The following is a 23,730-nucleotide window of genomic DNA, read 5'->3' as shown; positions in this document are numbered from 1 at the left end:
GACTGATCTATTGCGCGGTGTTCCTCGTTCGTTTGATATTGTCCTCGTTGTTACGTTCTTGACGCGACTGACAATGAGTATACCACCGTCCCAAATCGTGTATCCTTAAATCAAACATTCGCGCTTTAAACAGCCTGAAACAAAAACATTCTCATACATTCAAAGCATACAGTTTAAATCACACTCAGTCTAGGAATAAATACAAGTTACCGATAATAGTATACCCCGATCATAGAAATAAGCAAACGTAAAGTTGAAATAATTTTAACGGGAAAAGATTATCGGAAACTGTAGCCACGTTTTGCTGGAGCACGGATCGAGTTGTTACGAGCATCGAACTGCAGCTCTTAGGAAACAAAGCTTTTGCATTTTTACTTTGCTTCAAGTATTGTTTTTGTAAATAGTTTAGCCTTCGAGCAGCTTTTCTATCGTACACTATTGCTCGGTGAAAGTTCATGTAAATGCATTTTCCAAAATAATGAAACGATGGTATTCTAATCCGTTTACGTGGAAAAGGTGTACATACTCGTTTTACAAATAATCTCTGAAAAGTATTATTGAGATTCGGATTGTTTCCAATTCTTCCGGAAGGCGAGTATATCTGGGATGGTATCGTAGGAAATTACTTGGTGAAAAAAGTAGGGACCAAGTCGAAGCTGCATTATCTGAACCAGAGCAATCTCGACTATCATTATTAGAGATTGTAGCGATAGCTCTGCAGAAAGTAATACAACGTTAATGGACCAAGCAGAGGTGGAGTGTTCCACGAATATGCTATTGGCATCTGTAGGAAAGCTTCTACTAACGCGTAGAATTTTTAGATACAGGAAACGAGTGGTTGAGAATATACATAGATCGTTCCATAGTGTAACGAAAACTAATTTAGTAGATGTATAAAGTAGTTCAAGTAGTATCGCCGATAACCTTATTTTCAACATTTTTATATCATGGTATCTTAAACTTCCAAGTGCTTTCAATGATAATAAGCGATAAGATTGCGTCGCGTTAATCCTGTCTATTTTCTACATATCGATTGTCAAGGTGAAGTCGAATTATCGTATAAATAATATTTTGCGATAGTTTCATTTTCGTTGAAAGATTTATTTTCGATATCTCCATTAACAATAGCTGTGTTTGCACTATTTTTAATATTGATTACATTATACACGCTGATAACGGACAGTAGTTGCACATTTTCGATTTATTCTCTCTTTAGAAATTATATTTTGACGTTTCAATATGTTAAAAGTTTGTACACGTGAACAACAAATAGTACTTAAAAATTAATAATATACTCAAGATTACGAATTAAATTAATAAGAACTATAATTAGGATTGTATTTAGTCCAATTTATATTGAAGATTGGACTAGATGATTTGCTGTGCGATCCTAATTCTTTGCAGATTGATTCTTTTGCATTGCATTCGACGGTTCCCGTTTAACTTATCGGAGACGCTCGTCTAATTTTGTTTTTCAAGAGTGACATAATTTATCCTATACTATATTTTACTTATATACAAATAGTTTCTTACACGCTCGACCCCCACCCTTCCACCACTCCATTTGAATTCTAAATAAAATTGAAGTAACGAAACACAGAGTGCAAGGTGATCGTAAACGATTTCTTAACATGCCAGAAACACGATAGGAACAAGAAAGTTTTCATGAAATTTTTTTCTTGTTTGACACTTTCCGATGGCCATTCGCTAACTTCAACACGAATCGTACCGCGACTATTAAAAGATAAACAGAAAGTAGCGCGACAACCAGGAGGAACGCGCAAACGTCCAATAGCTGCACTTGCCACCATGTTAAATCCATCGCGGGTGATCTAAGCGCATCTGCACCGTGCCTAATAATGTATTCGATCCAATAAACAGCGGTATCCGTCGCGCTCAGAGGTCGATCTAAGAACTTGGCAGAAATCTTTTGCATCGTATCCCTGAAAACGATACGCAAAATACAGTTTAATTCTTGGTATTTGTGCATCTCGGTATTTTATTTATGCTTGAAGCATGATTGTAATGAGAATGTTAAACCAATATGCAATAATCTACCTGTATTTGGAATCGTGTAGAATGGCGTGCAGTGCTTCGTCCATTTTCTCTTCAGTCAGTGTTTCGATGTCTAATCTTACTGCAATGTTGTTACGAACGTAGGTATCGATATTGATAAATTGATCGGCAAATAGCGGTATACCAATTAGGGGTACGCCGTAGTGAATCGCTTCCTGTGTGCCCATAAGACCACCATGAGTGATGAACGCTTTTATGTTTCGATGCTCTGCAAGAATAGATTCGATAAACGTTTCTATTTCTTTCCAATGGTGCTTTGTAATTAATTGCAATCTTTTAAGAAACCACTAATAATAAATCTAAAAAAATAGACTTTCTATCCCCTTGTCTCTTTCAAACTTCTTAATGGGATATAAATGATTTACGTTTTACAAAATCTCTATTTTTTTTTTTTTTTTTATCGTCCTTTTATCATTATCGTATATAGACTGAAGCAAATAGAATTGCTGAAAAGTATTTTCGATAAAATTGGCATACTTATTCGTTTTGTCTGTTTTGGACTCGACCCGTTTGGTCTTGTTCGAAATGCTTTTAAGGAAAGCGACTACTTACTCAGAACTTTGACCTGGGGAATCCACGGTAAAATGTGAATGTTCTTTGGTAAGCCAGGCGGCAACTCGCTCGGATTTGGAATTTTCATTAAAACTCGAACAGGTGCTATCTTTCCCAGAGAGTTGTAGAATATTTCCAGATACTTGACCGGGAAAGATTCGATTTTCACCATCGATCCGAACGAAAAGTATAGAAATCCACTGGTGCTCTCGTTCATCCATTTTTCTAGGCTCTGAAAGACGCGTTATGTCGTTTAAATTGAAATTTCTTCCGGTAAAGATTTATCATATAATATTTTGAATTGTCGAATGTCCCTGTTTATTCCTGACTTGAAGCCAAAACCATAAACGCGTAGATAACAATATATTCTAAGCTCGATTCGCGAACGCGAGTGGTTCAATTTAGCAATGTTGGAACTTTGAATTCCGGAATTTATCAAATTGCATATTCATGGTTCCGGTGTACGAGGTACGAGAAGGTACGAAGGGGCATTTAAAACGACATGGGAACAGTAATTCAGTAATTACAGCAGGCAGTTCCACTCCCTCCTCTTGAACGTGTAATCCTCCGACTTCGATAAGCGCCGGCGTTCTGTCCTTTATTCCGTTCATGGACATGTGAGAATTAGTCAAGATCATCGCGACGCTGTTTTCCAGTTCCCTGATGTCCGGTAATCCGGGGCCCAGGTACTTTCGCATGATCTCGTTCTGTTCTCGCGTGGCGTAATTAAAGTAATATTTGTTGTACAAAGTGTGCAGAAGATTATGTGTCCTCTGCCAGAAGCTCATGTGCTGGGGGTAAGAGAGGAGATTGTTTGGCGCGAAGGCGAGATTCTCTGGATTGGCGATCATATCGTTGCTCCATGGGTAAAGAACCGACGAACTCACTCCCACCACGGGCACTTTTAATATGTGACCGATAGCCGCGTAACAATGAGCACCAAATATCTGAAACAGATTAAGAAGAATAGTTTTAGGCGTTGGAAAAAGGTTTGATGAAAAGATGGCAAGAAATTGAGCCGATCGTAACCATGGAATTCTTCTACAGACGATTCATTTTCGATGCAGCGATAAGTTTTGGGCACTGGGTATTACTAACGACTTGCCTGCTGCTTGATATTTCTTTAAAATCTTGTATATGTATACACGCTTTACGAGTGTAGCAAATAGTGCAGAAGATGACGAAGATGAATCGTCAATTGCAATTCCCTTTTTGCCGCACAGTAAGTCATCGACAGCGAGGTTTCTTTCACATGGATATTCCCCCGTTCAATGGCAAGCCACGCGGGTAAAACTCTCGAGCGGATATGTAGCATTAGAGAGCAACGATAACAGTCTTCGCGAAGGGTCCATTCGATGAAGAGAAAATTATACTGGGCGAAGAGATTTATTTCCGAGATTCCGTATAATCTATTTTATCCTCCTTCGTCCGTATCTCTTTTCCTTCCGTACCTTCTACATATATCAGAGATGTTCGACTAACCAAAATGCCACCATCTTGACTATAAATATTTTTTTCTTGTCTATTTTTTATTACTCGGTCAGGATAGAACCTTGGATTTACGCGAGACAATTACACAGCAATTCTGTACTTTATTGACTATAATTTCTTACACTCTTCCGTTGTATCAATAATTATCGCCGTCGATAATGATTTATCGAATAATAACAAAACATGGCGCGTCATCGTTGCTCTCGGTGTCATTATTATCGCATGTTTCTAGATTAGGTACAATGACTTTGTAATTATAAGCAAACTGTTGATGCTGATACCGCTGTTTGCGCAACTGAATTTTATTCATGATTTCTCGCGATTAATTTGTACTACACTCGAACTCGCTGTAATTTGACGGTAAATTACCAACAAAGGTGCGCGTAAATAATACTTTCGAGATAGGAGAGAAAATGTCTTGTAGAAAATACACCAAGTAAATATCGGAACCATTAGGCTGATTAAAAAAAGGCTGCGTACGTACTTTACAATTCATGAGCTGACTAGTCAAATCGTTAAATGCATTACAGTCCAAGGTCGACGCAAAGCGAGTCACGATAATTGTAATCGAACAATTTCTAATATCAAACTACATAGTTAAAAAGTTGTCAACGTTCCAAGTTATTTTTATGTTTTCTGTCTACCGTTCAAGTAGGTATCGTACGTTATGAAACACTCTGTACATCGACAATAATTTCTAAGCAGCTCTCTTGGAATAGATGAGATAAGTAAAATTTAAACGTCCGTGGTTTAGGAAATCCTTGAAGGAAGTAACGATGAATTCTTTACACGTTACTTGCGACTTATTTTTATTTGTACGAATTAAACGTGGTTGCTTCGAGTTGATATTTGTTCAGGAATTAGGAATGCCGATGTCGCCCGTGCAGCGAAAATAATGGCCAACGTGTCCAATAAAGAGTTGCGTTTTAATATCGTGAGTAATATTGGCGAGTTATAAAGTGGACGAGGGTTGTGGATGGAAAGTTGCAGATGCGTTTGATTTTGTTATTAAGCAGACGTTCGGCATTCTATCCTCGTGCTACGGTGATGCGTACGAAACACGTGAGCGTTCTGTGATACGCAGGTACAGGACTGTTCCGTTTCAATTCAGAATCGAATTGCGCGTTTCTCGGAAAGTCTGTCGAATCGAACTTCCGAACTTTTTGCGAACGACAAAAAGGGTAGTGATATTCGATCGCGACACTTAATTATTAGGGGCATGCAAAAGTTTCCATCGTTTTCGTACATAATAATATAATATTTTCCACCAGTTGGATGAAAAAAATTTCTCACGATATAACATTTTTTAATTCTCGTAGATTAATATCCGGTTCCAATTGTTATTTTTCCCAAGAATATTTCATTTTCTCGCCCGTCTCTGATAAGGTAATTGCCCTCACGATGGCTGGACTTTCCACGAAAATTCATATCAGATCAGTAGCATGCACGCCCCCCTCACCGTTATTTTAGTAGAATTTTCAGGTATAAAAGGAGCATGCATGCACGTTTCACGGGCTCGGTTTCTCAAGCTAAGACTTACGAATTATCGTTCGAGAGCAACCAACGCAAGCAACGGCGAAAAGTTGGGTTATAGAGCCCTTCGAACATTTAGTAAACCTTACGGTACTGTAGCCTTCGCGATATAACGAACGCTTTCGCTATTATTATTACGTTTCGACGATAAGAGAAACGCGCATATACCGTTCCTGCCAGCAATTTGCTATCGATACTCGTAAGTAATGCCTGCGATTAGACTTTAGAATTTTAATAGAAAGAATCTGATTTTAACGTACTTGAAAAATAAGATGATTACTTGCTTAAAAGATTATATATAATTAAATTTCCTGAGTTAAATTTGAAATTAAGCTCTTTGTAAATTCATTACGAGTCCATCGATCTTATCTAATTTTCCCTAAGCCCGTATCAACCCATATACATAGAAATTAAAAGATCTCCATCGATATTTTCCATTTCTCTTTTTTTAATGTTCAAACATCCGTGGTACCTATCCGTGTAACACGTCCCCGCAGAAAACATACATGTCAATTATGTCTGTAAAACGCAACACGCAAACGGTTAAAAGGGTTAACCGTTGAATTAAAGGCTGCACTCGTGATCTTTGTCATAGAGTCTATACGTAGAACGCCACTATCCCCCACGTGCTTAATACGTTTTAGTAAAAAGATTGTTGCCGCGCTAATGTGTCACCGCATATGTACATATATGTATTTTGTACGAAACGTAAAAAGCGCGTTATGACGCGTCAGCGTTGATCGGGGTTTTACTGCAATAACGTTCAGTCGTATGAATTATTCGCAAATGGACCTTGCAAATTGATCTCCCTTTTCTACCGCATTTGGTGTTCGTAACTATATTAAGAGAAATTATTTTAAGGGATGATTTTACGAAATTCCGTTCGATTGTCTTTTTATACATATATCCACTTATAAGAATCAATCTGTATTTCTTTCAAACGAGACATTGTGAAAGTTTCTCGAGTTTCCGTTAACACTTGCACTCTATCGAGCCCCCACTCCCACTTCCACTTAAAACACTTTCATTGTCGGGTCTTTTGTATCGCTTTGTAGTTCGGTCAAGAATTCCTTTCGAGAGGAACAATGTACAGAGTAATTCGAGGAAGGCGCGCTACGCATAGCGTTCATGGAAATATATAGGTAAAAAGATCTTAACGAATGTAATAATATATGGAAGACGTCTTGATAATCATGATTCTTCTTAGATGCAACAAAATGATAAATTGGAAAAAGTGAAACTCGTATATACCTCGATGATAACCAAGTCGTAAGGTGGATCCTTGGGTGGATCACGCACGAGCTTTTGTATATCAGGATGTCCCAAAAAATGACAGATATCGTTTCCTACCAACGTGGCTATTATAACGAAAGACATGGGTCGATTTGTGTCCTGTTGGAGTTTTGCATAAGTCAAATTGTTCATAAACGCCGTTGACACTGGAAGGACGAGCAAATCCGTGTAATTCGGAACCGGTTTTTTAAGAGGAAACATGCCTATTACGTCCACCTGGTGACCCTTTCTAGCCAGACTCTTCATCGTGTGTTCGAACATTATGAAATGGCTCCTCCCTTTGTATGGAAATATGCCCAATATTCGATATCCGTGACACATTAATAACGTTGCCCAAAGCCAGATTATCGATAGTAGCTTCATCTTGATCCTCGATTATTTAACGTCACTGCACCTCTCCAGTTCAGTATAGTTTGATCGACATGAATTCTTTAGGACGGAATAAGCAAACTACAGCAGAGAGGCTATGCTTCGATTTAAATAAAATGTTATAATACGCAACTTGTGGTATATCGGGAAACTGGTCCTCTGGTTAGGTTCTATTTTTGAGAAACTGTGGTTGTAATTTCTTCGAAACTGATAGTTTCCACGGTCCTAGTACCATTTGCTTTAAATGATCGAGATGAACTACCAAACGCAATAGTATTGCATGCATACGTATGTTTTGCTATTGCGTTACAAATGCTGTTTGTTATGCATTTATGTAACGATTAAGTAACAAGACTTTATAAATACTACTCTTTGAAACTATTGACAACAGTTCGGAAGCACGTATAGATTAGCGCCAAGGTACTTGAATACCAAGAGCGTTTATTCAAATGTACATTGACACGGTAAAACTGAGAAATTGATTTACCATAATGTACGATGAATATACATAATTAATCAAATATTCGAAAAGGTTCATCGTTCCTGTGTAACACTTTTGCATTTTTCGACCAACGATCGAAACGTAGTCTAATTTACTACTTACACGTTTACGTAAGTTGAACGTTTCGTGTATTCGACCAAGTTTAACGTAGTATATTGCCGAATGATTCAAGTTGGGGAAAGTTTCACGTTCGAGCAACCAAACTCTTTGACTTACGTCTACTATTCCGTACCCCCGAAGTGTAATATTAGAGACATTGTGTGATTTCTGTTTCTACTAATTACCCGGAAAGTTTGCAGTTAATTCGTGTTCTACATCTCTTAATTTCGAACTTCCGTGCAACCGACGTGTTAGGATCTATTTTGTTATAATGTCTGATGTAATTACTGTTTTTCGAATAAGAATTAAGAAGGCAATGGCTTAAAGAGCAATCTTAATTTTTTCATTTATAAACGTTTAAATCTCCAAAAATTGTTTACATAAATATCGTCGCCCTTAAATAAAATTTGAAATAGAAATTTATTAAAGAACTTTGAGAACTTTTGGGCACAATCGGTACTGTTCGTTAGGAGATTCGCTACTTTCGTCATCTCACTTAACTCGTGTAGATTCCACGAGACGCAGATCGCGGTATAGGGGTCACTCGACAAGCTGATAATAGTAATTTGTGTTTAAATTATAGTACGAAACCATAGTACAGCCGGCCACTTTGCCCAATCCCCTTTGGTTCAATCAAGCGCTGACAATGTTACAGATCTTGAACTCGAGAGGAACCTGCTTTTCAAATATTCAGTTAGTCGAGGTATACTTGACGATATGCGTGTACAGAAATATTTAGCAATTCTTGCACACCAAAGGCGTGCAAATTCTCTGCTCCAACGACATAATAAAAGTTTTTGCATTAAAATCTGCATTGAATTAAAAAGTATAGAATTATCTTGTCTTACGAACCGATTGAAATAAAAAATATAGCTGGACCTTTGCCAGTTATGAAATTAACTTGTTAAGATAGCAGTTCTAGGTCAGTCATATTGTCTGTTGCCAAGCATACAAAGAAAAATCGTACAATATTTGTACGAGTTTTTCACGAGTGTCAGACGAGTGAGACGAAATATTGAAATATTCCAAGAACGCAGTTAGCGACGAAAGTTCAAGTTCATACCTCCATGACGATCAAGTCGTAGGGCGGATCCTCGGGAGGATTACGTACGAGCTTTTGTATCTGAGGATTTTTGAAATTTTCACAGATATTGTTTCCCAAAAACGTGCCCATAGCGTAAGCCATTGAAATTTTTCCCGTCTCCACTATCTCATCGTAAGTTACGTTGTTCATTATCTGTTTCTCCACTTTAAGCGCGATTAAGTCCGTGTAATTCGGAATCGGCTTTTTAAGAGGAAACGTGCTTATCACGTCCACTTGGTGGCCCTTTCTGGCCAGAGTCTTCATCAAATGTCCGAACATCATGAAGTGACTCTTCACGTTGAGAGGAAACACGCCCAATATTCGATATCCATGGCACATAGATATCATTATCCAGAGACAAATTATTAGCAGCAGCTTCATCTTGCTTCTTGCTTATTTAATTTCCATTCACCTCAGAATTTAAGTTAGACGACAGTTTACGAGCGGATTTGCCAAATACGTAGTAGTCTTAGTTCTTCGTTCTTCCTGTTGAAAATGTACCTCTCAAACATCGATAATTTCATTGGAATAACGTGAGCGATACCACTTTGAAAACTTTATGTTATTTTTTTCGATGCTGGAACGAGCACTCGGAATGGTCGCACGATCCTCGATTCACTGTTGAACTGATGTGACAATGTAAGCTACGACACATGTCACGAGACACTTGTAGCTACACTGACGTGATAAACTAGCGCTATACTTGGAGTGTTGCAGATATATCTGACGTTGTAATATTCTACTTGCTTTACGGTATCTAACAGAGTCATTGGGGTTCTTTCACTGACGAATAACTCTATTCTAGATCTATGCAACTACTCTTATTGTCGTTCATGTTGCTGTAAAGTTATCCAGGAAATCGAGTATCCCGTCTGGTTTCATAGAAATGTCAAGCGAAACTGTCAAAGCTTATATTTAATACGACGACTTGCACATTTTTGTTTCGATTACGCTGCATTCGTCTCTCTTCCTGGTTTTGCATTCTTTAACGATTTCGTAAATACGGAAATTTATTCGGTTTTCATTTGACTATCGCAATTAGATATTGTTGATATTTATAAGGAGATAATCCCCCAATTGTATCATATCGACTTTAACGATTTAACAGATTCGTTCATACGAGGTTAAAGAAATTTTATAAATTCTGGCTGAATATTATACAACGAAATGTTTCCTGATTTACATAATCGACGAATATAGCGTAGAAACTAATGATAAATGCGACGATAATGAAATTATAATTGGAAGTTTATGTTGCGTGTCGTCTCATTTATTCCTGATAATCGTTTCCTCGAACCTCGATGATACAAATTTTGTTTGACTATGTCAAGAGAGTCTAAATGTATTATCAGAAAAAAAGCAAAACTCGGCTTCTTTAACGCGAGAACATGACACAGCAAGATTTGATACGCCGATAGAAAGTTCTTTTTTTATATGTTCAAGAGTAACTTACTTATACATATGTATAGTACATGGATAAACTTTCAAAGAGAACAGCTAAAAGTCTGCGGAATTTTTTCGAAAAATTCTAAATCATATCCAGATTATAGTTAGAAACGGTACGAAACCGTGTTCTTCGTTTAAAGAATGCTAAAATTAGAATCGCGATTACAGATTTGTGATTTTTCCTGTTATTTGGAAGACGAAGAAGTAAAATTGTAAAATAATATCATACCTCGATGATAACCAAGTCGTAAGGTGGATCCTTGGGCGGATCACGTACGAGTTTTTGTATACCTGGGTGGCCCAAATCCTGACAAAGGTTATTTCCTAACGTTCTGGCTGAAAGGTAAGACATCGACGCATCTGTATATCTCTTCATCATAGTATAAGTTAGATTGTTTAAAAACGCCACCGGTACTGAGAGCACGACCAAATCCGTGTAATTCGGGGACGGTTTCTTCGTAGCGTAGGTACTTATTACGTCCACCTGATGACCTTTGTTAGCCAGGCTCTTCATCAACTGTTCGAACATGACGAAATGACTCTTTCCTTTGTAAGGAAACACGCCCAATATTCGATATCCATGGCACATGGATAGCGTCGCCCAGAGGAAAATGATCGGTAAAAGCTTCATTATCGATTTTCGTTTCTTTAATTTCACTTCACTTTCGAGTTCTAGTTAATTTATTGTCTCAAATTAAACTTAATTTCTGATAATCTCGCGTCGCACTGTCGTTTAAGGATATATCTCTGTTCGCTTTGAACGTAGGAGGTTGACGCGATCCTTGAATATGTACAAACTCTCGGTAATTTAGTAGAAAATCAGTACAACTTAAACAGAAACTCTGCGCTTCAGACTACTTGGCTGGATTACTTTGTTTTCTCTGGCGGAAGGTCCACAGGATATACTTGTACGATATTCGTGTGTTCGGTGAAGCGATGGGTCGGTAAAAGCTTTGGTACATATTCCGAGACGCTTTGAGTTAGACTGACTAAATTACCGTCTGCTCCTGTGGTTAAACTGTCATTGATAAAGCAGATATTAAAACGTTTGATTTGTCTTACGATAGGAATATGATATCTATCTGTTCGAGAGATTGATATTCGTTAGCAATCCCAATATCGATTGATCGTTGGACAGTGTACTCGAACGATGTACTTGAAAGTTTTCTTTACCCAAGTACATATCGTTGCAGACGTGTGCTCTGTTCGACGAGAACAGGCAGAAAAAATAAGGAACATTCTGCGGCTGTCCTCTGTTCGTCTTGGAAAGAATTAAAATTTGTCGAGCGAATAACAGCTGTTGAACCGAGAGGAAAGGTATTTGCGAAAAATAAGGAAATATGGAGACACGGAAAATATCAAGTGTGGAAAAATACTAGTATCGTGTTCGGTGCTTTTATTGAATTAAAAAATCAAAAAATGTTTCATTATCGCTAGCATTGATAATAGTTTTGTAAATTATGCGATCTGGCCTTTTGAATCCATTATCGCGAAAAAAATAGATTCCGCAAATTGTAAAGAAAGATTTGTTTTTTCGATTACCAAACGGTTTCCCGGTTGACTAGAGATCAGTCTATTCCGAAAATAGAACAGTAATCGAGATAATCTTATCCGAAAATCTGATAGAACTTTGAACATTGGAAACAATCGTCGGTGAAAAGATCACACCTGTTAATCATTTAATTACGTTCAAAATTCCATTATTCCTTTTTTATCTTTGTCGTATCGATTATCTTTAGTTGATAGTTTAGGTCTGGGTTACGAATAAACTAGTCGAAATATGCGAGAAACTGAGACATTTGTGACATCTGTGACATTTCACGCGAGTCGCCCGTACTCCGCTGTTCTGTGCACAATATAGCCTAATCGTCTTGTTTCTAATAATCGCGTGTTAAGTCAACGCACCGTGTCAGACTGTCATTTAACAGCCGTTGTTGCCGCCACGTGAAGGGTTTCCGCTGCAGTCGACAATGAACAGTGCTGTTTTCGAGCAAGTTACAATTTTTCACGAACTGCGTGCAATTTCTAAAGGACTAGGTCTGGCCGGATGCCGGTTTCAGATTTCTCTGGAAACGGTCCCCGGTTAGACCACCCCTCGACGGCAATTTATGTATCGGAAACCCTCACGTGTTGACCACCAGGACTAGGACCGTAAGAACAAGAATGGCTAATAAATTAACCTAGGTCCTGCGGATCTTGATTTGCAGGATGAAACAAACCAGGTATTTCAATACTGTGGTCTCGTTTTTCCCATGGACAGTTGTTAGATTCCATCGAGTCCATAAAGCAGGACAAAATGTTACAAATTTTTAAATAACTTGTTAACTAAATTGGAATCTGACATAAAATCTCTTTGCAGCAAGCATCAGGCGCAATGATTTCATCAAATTTAAATAACAAATAATTACTAATAATTAAAATAATATAGAAAAATCTTTCATTGAAATCATTTTGTACTTGAATTTCAGTTCTCCATTATATGCTTTGAAAATTTACTTACTGCGTTTGCTCGATAATTTCTTAGCGATTTCTTCCTAAAACCTATCATTCGAGTTTCTTTAGTGAACATTTCAATTTTTGGATATTAAAAATTCTAAATATTTTTACGGGGGATAATCGTAAGAATTTTAGAAAAACTTAGGAGGGCCATAGCACAAAAAAGGTTGGGAAACACTGGTATATACAAAGTAAAAGATTACATTCAACGTTCAGAAACTGATAGTTGAAGTTGAAGTAAACTCTCGTTATCTCGGGTGTAACGTGCTTATACTCCAAGACGGGGAAACAAAACACTGATACAAGGTGGCAGAGAAATTTAAGAAAAGGTTTAGAACAGTATTAAATATTCTCTGTTGCGTTTTAAAATTGTTTATAAGGTATGGAATTCGTACCTCCAAGAGGATCAAATCGTATGGTGGGTCCTTGGGCGGATCGTGCACGAGCTTTTGTATTTTTGGATGCCCCAAATTGTGACAGACAGAATTTCCTGCTATTACCGACACACAGTACGTCGCCGACGTTTTAAATACGTCGTTCAATAACTCGAACGACATGTTGTTTACTATGTTTATCGTCGATATTGGAAGCACGATGAAATCCGTGTAATTCGGGAACGGTTTCTTGAGAGGAAACGTGCTTATTACGTCTACTTGGTGGCCTTTTTTCGCCAGACTCTTCATCATCTGTTCGAACATGACGAAGTGACTCTTTCCATTGAAAGGGAACACGCCCAATATTCGATATCCACCGCACATCGACAGCAACACCCACAGACAAACTATCGGTAGCAGCTTCATCTTCGTTTCTTATTTATTTAATTTCACTTCACCTTCGACTTGAAATCAATTGTTACAAGTTACAATGATCTTTAAAGGCACATTGTTCTTCACTAGCACGATCCTTTCTGTCCTTCGCCGAGATCAGCTGTCGAGTATGCTCTCTTAAACGTTGATAGTTGTTTTAAAGAAAATACGTAAAATCGGATGGTAACCTCTGTAGCCGAATCTACTTGGGTTAATTAACTTGTTGATGGTGGTACTGGAAGAGATTACACAATCTTGAAATATCCGCTGGACTGATCAGCTTAAGTTTCGGTACATGTTGGCAAACGTTTCGCGTAACACTGGGGTAATGGCTTTATGAAACGCTTAGAGTATCGTAGATAAACACACAGCTGGTAATGTTTGACGACAGAAGCACGATACATAATGGGGAGACTGAAATTCTTTAACGAATATATGTCAACCGACTCGTTGTACAGATAATTCGAGCGAGTTTAATGGATTCTGTTGACCCAGCAAGGCGGTCGTAATTTTTTCGAAACTATTAGTAAAACCTATCATAGGTTACAACGAATTTCAATATTCCGATGCCCTTCGTTGCTCAAATTATGTCGTTAGTATGTAAATGCTGTTGTTTCGAAGCGTTCATTAATGGTACCTATCGTTAATGAGCTGATTGCACGTAGCGCAAGATTTTTAAAACGTCAGTGAAACGATCGACGTTTCTTCCTATTCAATTTATTAATACACACGTTTTGATACATCAATTAATTCGAAAAATAGAACACGCGAAAGTACAACCATTTTTATTTTACTATTAAATCGTCCAAGCTGCCGGAGGATAAAAATATCAAAGTCACTTTCACCTTTCAAGACGATTTTTCGAAAAGTGCGCGACTTTATCGTATTACTTTTTTTTTTATTTTTGATCGATATGTCTGTCATCACGTGTTTCGACACATGTCGCAAGGCACTTTGAATAACACTGGAATCATTATGCAACGCTTTGAGTTCGATAGATGCACTCGTCGTTGCATCGTTCGACGATAAAAGCACGGTAGTTAACGGAAAAATCGAGATTTTCTAATGATTAGCGTATCCATCGATCCTCGAACAGAGAACTCGAACGGATTGAAAAGATTCTCTCGACCCAATTTAGCGTTTCAATTTTCTGAGTCTATTAATTTCCGAAAATATTATTTAATCGATAGTCCATGGTCAGATTTACAAAATACATACCTAAAATGGTAATAATAGGATACAGTAACGCATTTTCTTTTTAAAATGGGATTACGTTGGTAGCTGGAAAAGTCTGTTGCTCCTTTGGTTCAATTATTGCGTAACTATGACATGTAAGGTAGAGAATATATGACTCGGCACTATTCTATCTTTGAAGAAAACACTGTTAACGTTTGTAATCACACAAGAAGTGCGAAGTTCAGTGACGAAAGACAAGTCGGGACGTTGACTAATTGGTATGGATGGAAACTACCAAATGTTTTTAAACGATTACTAGTTTCTGCCACATGTAAAGTTGAATTTTACGTGTTAAATTTAAACATTATAACTTGTGTTTCATTCAAGTCTTTGACAATCAGTTGCATTTCTAGTTTCAGGATGACTCGTTACTTTGGAAATTTTTAGAGCTATCTATGTGGTTCTGTTAGCTATTGACAGGTTTCTTTTAGCGTTGTTCAGTTATCTTATGATTTTCGTTTCCATTAATTATATAACAAATTTGCAGGTTACATCGATATTCCAGAAATTTTTCTTTTAAACCGTTCAGCTTGTTAGCGTCGGCACGTGTACAAGGGTGACATTTAGGGCTTTGACCTGAGACTCTCAAGAGTCTCGTAGGTGTCGATATCGGAACCATAAGTCTGTCATCAGACTTGGGCCGACGCGAAGTAGGTATGTAGTTGATACTCGAGGCGCGACGAATTCTGAGAGTCGCGGATGTTTTGTTTATGGGTCGGTGATAGGGAGGCCGATTACCGTCGTCAAAGGTACTGCGTGCGTGGCCGATGACCCGAAGTCATGGTGCGGCATGTCACGATAAGGGTTTGGCCACGTAGCGGGCCAAACGTAATGCCTTTTGGTAAGAGGACTGTGATGAACAGCACGGCTCTTCGAGCCGAACGATGACCACTTGAAATAAAAGAAAAATAGTTTTAACAAGCTTGTCGCACTCAAGTGCTTACAATTGGTGTTTATTCGCGTCCATGACCTAACTGTTAAACAAATCTTGCTTGGTCATCTTTTAATATTAATTGCTTGTCTTGTTACGTGCCTATCAGCAATCATTGCTCAACGGAACGAAGGAAAAATACTATCTATCCGGATAACTGGTGGAAGGTTTTCCAAGTCCATTTATACTTTTATCAGCATGTAAACAACAGATCTGTATTTCAATTCTGTACACTTATGATAATAAAGAATTATCTTGTTATGAAACGCTCTCAGAGAAATTGTAATTACAAACTTGTAAAATTTTGCATCGTGTGCTAAGATTGACAACGGTATCGTTCCAATAATAGATTGTTTCCATACGACAAAATAGTTGAGATTTTCTCCATACGACAAAAAGTTATACAACCTTTTTTTAATCACCATGAATACACACACGCACAACCGTGAATTTATTTCTTTAACTATGTATCGTTTCATATGTATATGTATACAGGATGATAAAAAAACTTGAAGGTTTATAATGCTCATCAAGATGGGCAAAAAAATATCAAATTCTTTCAGTTCCATTTTGTGGAATCACTTAAAGGCAATGGTCTACTCAACGACGATAAATAATGTGTTGGATCTAAGATAAGAAATAGAAAATGTACGTCGACTCGCAGATGTGAAACTTGCATTGAAATTGACATAAGCTGTATCAAACGTCAAGTATGATAAAGAAGGCTTAATCTTTTGTCGACAATGTTGAACTTGTGCATTCCTGATAAAGCAATTCTTCTGTTTGGATTCAGTGTCCTGCGATAAAGATTTGTGCGCGATGTTGAAAGTTTGCATAATAAGAAAAGTTCATTTTTCATCTAAACTACTGATTGCGGAATCTATATTGGTCAGATACCATTCATCCCTCTCGGAAAGCGAAAATTACCGACATTCAATTGTAATTTCTACATTTATAGCAATCTCACTTGATATAGCGATCGCTTTTAACTATATATAAATTAAATATGTTTAATAGGCCAATTATTCTAAACAGACCTATAGATCGTACTCCGTTTCTCTCTACGAATATTAAATTAAAAATAGCTCTTGCACACGCGTAACGCGTGATGACGAACGTGTGTTAAACATCGAGCATTTTACGATTCGACTTTTACAACAATGGTAAATTTAATATAAAATTTGTTCCAATAAAGAAATGTGTTCCAAAGCTATACATCGACATTGCTATACATTAACTAATTTTTTCTAAAATTGTACCGATACGAAAAATGGACACGGTAGAATCGTTTCTTGAGAAAAGTCGTCGATAGACGAATAATGCAATTGTTACCTCTATGATGACCAAGTCGTAAGGTGGATTTTTAGGTGGATCGCGTACAAGCTTCTGTATCGCTGGATCAGCCAAATTCTCACAGACAACGTTCCCTCCTAAGTTCGATACGACGGACGTCACCGAACTTCTCATTGACGTGATTACTTCGTGGAAAGTCATGTTGTTAACGAACTGCCGCTTAGTCGGAATCACGATCAAGTCCTTGTAATTCGGGTACGGTTTCTTCAAAGGAAACGTGCTTATCACGTCCACTTGGTGGCCCTTCTCGGCCAGAGCCTTCATCATGCGTTCGAACATGACGAAGTGACTCTTGGCGCTAAAGGCAAATATGCCCAATAGTCTGGATCCATAACAGCCGGACAGCATCGACAGAAAGCAAATTATTGGCAGCAGCTTCATCCTCGATTCTCATCTATTTAACTTCACTTTCGAGTTGGAGTCAATCGGGCAATTTACAAGACGAACGCGATCAATTTTTGGTAAATTCACCAATTTGGTACACCAATTTCGAAGGATGCATCGTTCTTTGCTTTGGTCGTCGCTAACAATTGAAAATAAGCAAGGTCCACTGCTAACTTTCTATACTCCGATCTATTCAGTTTTACGTTTCAAGGTTTGAACAGTACCGTTTGCACGATCTTCGACTACTGATCCGTAAATCAGTGCAAGCTTCTGAACGTATCAAGACGCGCTTGTAGTTACGTTGACTTATTGAACTTGAGCCATGCCAGCAGCGCCATAGATAAATTCGGCCTTCCGGTACTTGACTTATATCACAATAGTGCAACCAACAGCACGATATCTATCTAACGAAGAGAGCCAGATGCATTTTTAACGAACCTTGTGTTATCTAACGATCGAACGAAAGATTCGTGCCTTTATAGACAGTTTTCCTCGATTTCGCAATTAGCTCTGATGTCGCTGGTATGCGAGACTGTCGATTGTAATTTGTCAAAGATGGACGATCGATCTATTCTACTCTCCAAACACCGTTCGGTTTGCACGATTTAGACGAACTATCGTTTGGAACAGCGATGCAATTACGTGGTAACGTAATCGCAATTACATCACGAGCTGCCGTTATGCATTTAAATCGTCTGACGAGTATGAAAAGCGATTTTATAAATACTGTTTTTGACTTGGCTCGATCCCCCATTTCATGGTTTGCGTTTCTATTTATTCGTTTCGCGGATAACGACGAACGCGACGCGTGGAATTTGATCACGTTTGCGATCGAATATGCGCACGGTAAGGTTATTCGATACTTTCGCGTGCATCTGTACAGGAAATCAAACATTCATGCTGAATCTGTTTCATTTTTTATGTCTTCTTCGACCTTTTTTTTTTTTTTTTTTTTTAATTTCCATTCCAAAGCCAGTTCGGTCTAAAGTGAATACATTTACATACGAATGTGCGGCATATAAATTATTTTAATCTAGGTCGATGGTAATTTTGGCAATTTACGTTTGGTAATTTGTGCATATCATAGATAATTTCTTACTTGTGTAATTACATGTTTTCAGGCATATAAATTACATTCGTTCGTCGTAGGAGCCTCGTAGGCTAGTTTTATTATTTTGCAATTTTATTCAAGTCCTGCATTTACAAAGGCGTGAAATTTACACGAAAAGAGTGTTAAAAAATTCTTTTGCTCTTTTAATCGACTCGTGATTTGGCAATATGTACGAATAATTTTGGTACGAAGATTACCTTCGTCTCGGATTTGTTAGGTGAACTTATTAGTACGATTTATCTAACAAATCCAGTCTTAGATGCGACGCTATTAGATAATCGTTTGAACAATTCGTTCGTGCCAATTGTACGTATTAGTAACTTATCGAGTAATTGGATACTATTCAAACAATCAGTGGCACATCTAAAGCAAGATTTGCTGAATAAGCCTTAGTAATGAATTCGACGAATAGATCTGGGATGAAACGCAATAATATTGCTCTTCGTAATAAACGTATGTCACGTAAGAAAATTTATTTTTGAAATATATTCAGACTTTGAAATACTTTAATCGTAAGACTGTTTATTCCTCACCCAGGTGCGAAGCTTTAGTTTTTGATACATAATTTCACTGTGAGCTTATAAAATTAACAATTTACAAATACGATAACGAAACAGTTGAATCGGAAATTTTTTACTGAAAATCTAAAGAATAAAATTCAGATACCAGTCAAAATGGATAAAATATTGTTTTAAAATTGATGTAACCCTCCATTACCTCAATATGTAATTCTTAAAGCAAAGTTCTGAAACTTGAACGAATTAAAATCGACGGCGGACCAGAGCTTGCAACTTTATTAATATTGTTTCTGGCGTGGAAGTGAAGGTTGTGTCCATGAAACTTCGTGTCTGTAAATCGGAGGACGAAATTCTTTCGTGTGTGAAAGCCGGATACGTCCGGTGGTTGCATTCACTTTGTTTCACTTTTCGGTATACCAAAAGCACAGACGAGGTATACGAATAGACCTTACACCTTGTGGATTGAAAATGGCCCGATTTGACTACCATACCGACCCGAAAATTCGGTGGTGATTTTAGCGTCCTCTTCTCATGGGTGGCGGTCAGTCGATAAACTATTCACTGAATTAGTATTGATGAGCTGACAGCTCTAGTGTGTGCATAAATACACGTGAGTTGACTATGCAGGGATTGAAATTCATTTCTACATCTGTTGGTAATGTTGCAAATGACACGAAAATGGTAATGGGGTTTCGAGACCCCATAAAAATGAACCGACAAAATACATTGAGTGAAAGATCCACTCGTATACCTCGTCTCTGACAATACTCTAGAATCTTTGATGAATCAATGAGAATCAAAACTAATCTAGCGAATATTTATAATGACCTATGCAAAGCGGATCGCAGCCAATTTGCTAATATTATTTAGTTTTTAATTAATAATTGCATTACCGAGCTAAGAGTGATACGATTATTAATTAAACGGTAAATAATATTACCCAGGTCTCACCACGTGGAGGTTGCTGCGAGTGGAGACCCGAAGGGAGATAGATGGAATCAAAGTTCCATCGATCTCCCTTTTACATCCTTAGAAGCTAAATTACTAAACTAGAGAGATAGAAGGAAGCAATGTTCCTTCGATCTACTAGTTTAGTCGTGCCAAGTAATTATTTCGTTTGAAAAGGGATGAAGGTAAATCGAGGGAGACGCGACGCGACGCGATACGACGCGATGCACCATGCAATGGTGCAAGGAACGAAATACGCGACACCCGAACCGAGTAACTGGTCAAAAGGGTCAGCTCCGTTGCCTCTTGGCAAGTCCGATCGAAGGGGAAGGGAATCGACGCACCCGACACAGAGGTTCCCCATTTCTCCCACGCATCCTGTTGGGAGCCAACTGGACCCAACTCGGGATGTCTGACAAAGAGAGGGAGCGTGTGTCGGGGCTACCGCAGACAGGAACAGTCCCTGATCCCCTCTACGGCCGAAATACTCTTTCCCTTGGATCGTCTCGCCAGAGGACGGCAACTGACCCTTCGGACGAGCTAAACGGCCGATCACTTGCTTTCTACATCAAAGCAGTGGTGATCGGAACGAAAAACGAGGAAACGGGTCAACGAGAGAAGCTAGTTGGTAAAGAATTACTTGGCATATACGCAGACGCATACATGGGAGTAAATGTACCAAGCAATTATTTTGTTTAAAAAGGGGTGAAGCTAAATTGTGGGAGACGCGACGCGACGCGACGCGATGCTGTACCGTACAGCAGATCCGAGGATGGAATCATGTTTCAAGAAACGAAAGATCGAGAGAACGAGAAGCTAAGTTAATAACTGCTTGGTATCGCGACCTTAAAACTAAATTTACCCTAAGGGCCTTAGAGATAAAAATCCCTCGATGTCCTTGCGTTGTCGTCCCACGATGTCCCGCGATGTCCAACGATGGCCTGTAAGTAAGCTGAAACAAACTAAAACAGGCGGCATTTACGATTAGTTAAATATAATAAATTGGCAAACACGAAGCCCTGAAATAAAATAAATGGACCGAGCGATGTCCTTGCGTTGTCGTCCCGCGATGTCCAACGATGACCTGTAAATAAGCTGAAACTAAAAAAGTTTGCATTTGCGATTAGTTAACACAACATGTACAATAAGCAACGTTTAAGCAAGAATGAAATAGAGGAACAAACCCCTTTCGCAAAGAAGGAGCCAGAAGTAAAATATGTAAGAAGACCAGACAAATGAAAGCGAGGCAAACCGATAGATTCAAGCCCAGCAGACATTTGAATGTCGAAAAAGGAGTAAGAAATTGGAGATTGAGATATCACTCGCCACTGTGTCGATAGTGGTCAGTGAAACAGATTTTATATCGGACAAACCAAACAAGGAACCAGTAGTAAAATATGGAACGGGACCAGAGGAGTAAAAGCAAGATGTAACCCCACATTCAAGCCCAACAGACGCTTCAAGGTCGAAAAAGAAATTGGACAGGGGAAATTCAGAACTCACTCTCTACTGGTCACTACTGGTCACTACTGGTCACTAATGGCCAGTATTGGTCACTGGAGTTGTCCAGTGCTCGGCCAGTGGTCAGTAGTGGTGAGTAAAGGTGGAGCGCTGACCCACGGAGGTTCCGTCACGTCCGCCAGCCTAGAACAAAAAGAGCGAGAGAGAGAGTTCGTGCAGCTTAGCCTCAGGCGGAAGAGTTGGAGGGGTGGGGAAGACCGTCCTTGACGAGTTCACCAATCAATTAACGGTTAACCGTGCCTTTGACCGAAAAATTAATATTCTACGCAAAATGGTATTAAAAATAATTATTTATACAACCCACGCTATCGAGCATTATTTCAGCTATTGCCTGATGTTAATTAATAATTATTGGAAACAGTAGGTATGAAAATATGGAGAAATTCGAGGAGACTGAAAGTTTCTTTGAATTTCTGTCGAGAACCAAGGTCGTACATCACGTATTCATTTCTTCGATCTTCTGTCCTTTACACGATACTTTCTTTCGTATAAGTTTTCATCTTTCGTTTCTTATCAGTAAATTATACAGGATTCTAAAATCGCAAAACAATATGTTGCAACACCCAACAGAACGCACATTAATGCACGCGAAGAGAAGTTGCGTACATTGGATCGTAAATTTGAAAAATATTCAAGCATCGAAGGATTTAATCTCGAAACATACGAGAACAATCCTCGTGTCGGCCAGTTGGAACGTTTTAACTCACTTCCTTTTGTTTTTATTTCTAAATTTGTTGGTAATGTTGCGAGTGACATGAAAATGGTAACGGGGCTCTAGAGCCCTAGAAAAATGGGCCGAAAAAATACATGGGTGAAAGGTCTACTCGTATACCTGGTCTGTGCTAAAAGCTTTACGCTTTTACCATCGGTCGTGATTCCCGTTCGACGTGTTCCATGACCACTTGAAGAATCCAGAAGTAGAATTGGAACCGTGTTTCAAAGTAATCGAAAGTTAATTTTAACATCCGTATAGTCGTATTTTGACTAAAGTTCCTTCTTCTCTCAATCATCGTTCGATCGATCGATCGATCGTGAATTCTTAATAATCGATCTTTTCAATGATTCGAATTCATTAGTGTGCTCGTAAATTTCAAGTGTCTGTAAACTAAATAATAGAGAGCTTGCACGTGGTCGCTTAAGTTATCGCTTAATAACTAGTTATAGATAGGTCGTATTGCTTCAAAGTTTCTTTCACTCAACGAAATTGATTTAATTAATTTTTATGTCTCCTTATCGAACATTATTTTATCAAAGATTTTCTTGCACAAGTTCTGTCGCAAGTTTATTTTTTTATTTATTCCGATTTGCTCGTGAATTTCAATTTTCTTTTTCAACAAGTTTACATTCGTCAATAATTGCAACATATATTGAAATATTAGCAAGGTAATGTCGACGAACATTTTTTTAAAAGCTTTTACGTAAACGTAAGTTTTAAGCTAGTATTTAACTATAGAAATTATGATATTTAACGGATATATTGTCCAAGACTAATTATACATATATATGACACATGTTTGTATATTGCTTTCATTGAAATATAATTTTTATGCATGGTTTACACTTACTCACTCACAGACTATTATTTTTTAAAGACGCTATGAATAGAGAAATGACTTATTTCTAGTTGCCACGCTAGAATTTGATAAAACTACCGTGGAAATCGATGCGTTAATAAGAAAAGAAGAAAGAAACTCATTAAATACTATTCGGTAAAATGAAATTGGAAAAGTTTGACAAGATCGCTACTAAACGGTGTTTAAAGTTTCTTAGTTTTGTAGCGATTTGGCGTTTCGCTTGGAATTGTCAAGTATTTAAAATTGAAAAGCGAATCGGACAATTGGAAAACAGATTTCCCTAGAGAATTTTACACGTTATATTTCTATTTGAAATCCTCACCAATAATATTTTGATATACGTAACAATGCCTGTCGTAGCTGTTTCATGTTGTTTCGAGTAAGATTTAAACGGATTTTGTCTAAAT

General features: G+C 38.0%; 2 protein-coding genes across 6 annotated transcripts in view; one reads left to right on the top strand and one right to left on the bottom strand.

Annotated features, from left to right (window-relative positions):
* The window catches only part of Dh31-r (Diuretic hormone 31 Receptor), a 153,367-nt gene that overhangs the window by 49,048 nt on the left and 80,589 nt on the right, over positions 1-23,730 (top strand). The window lies entirely within an intron of this gene.
* Positions 1,081-17,911, bottom strand: LOC143348490 (UDP-glucosyltransferase 2). Of its 4 annotated transcripts, none has more exons than XM_076778730.1 (5): positions 17,247-17,911; positions 3,156-3,575; positions 2,629-2,860; positions 2,059-2,284; positions 1,081-1,943 (listed from the first exon to the last, which is right to left on the bottom strand). In XM_076778730.1, exons 1-5 carry the CDS (start codon positions 17,646-17,648, stop codon positions 1,664-1,666), a joined length of 1,560 nt encoding a protein of 519 aa, XP_076634845.1. In that variant the 5' UTR covers positions 17,649-17,911; the 3' UTR covers positions 1,081-1,663. The 4 variants fall into 4 exon arrangements, with proteins under 4 accessions (XP_076634845.1, XP_076634843.1, XP_076634846.1 ...); XM_076778728.1 differs by lacking the exon at positions 17,247-17,911 and adding an exon at positions 13,337-14,128; XM_076778731.1 differs by lacking the exon at positions 17,247-17,911 and adding an exon at positions 8,979-9,615.

The sequence above is a fragment of the Colletes latitarsis genome, chromosome 11, assembly GCF_051014445.1.
Source record: "Colletes latitarsis isolate SP2378_abdomen chromosome 11, iyColLati1, whole genome shotgun sequence".
NCBI lineage: Eukaryota > Metazoa > Arthropoda > Insecta > Hymenoptera > Colletidae > Colletes > Colletes latitarsis.
This window is presented reverse-complemented; position numbering and strand designations above follow the sequence as displayed.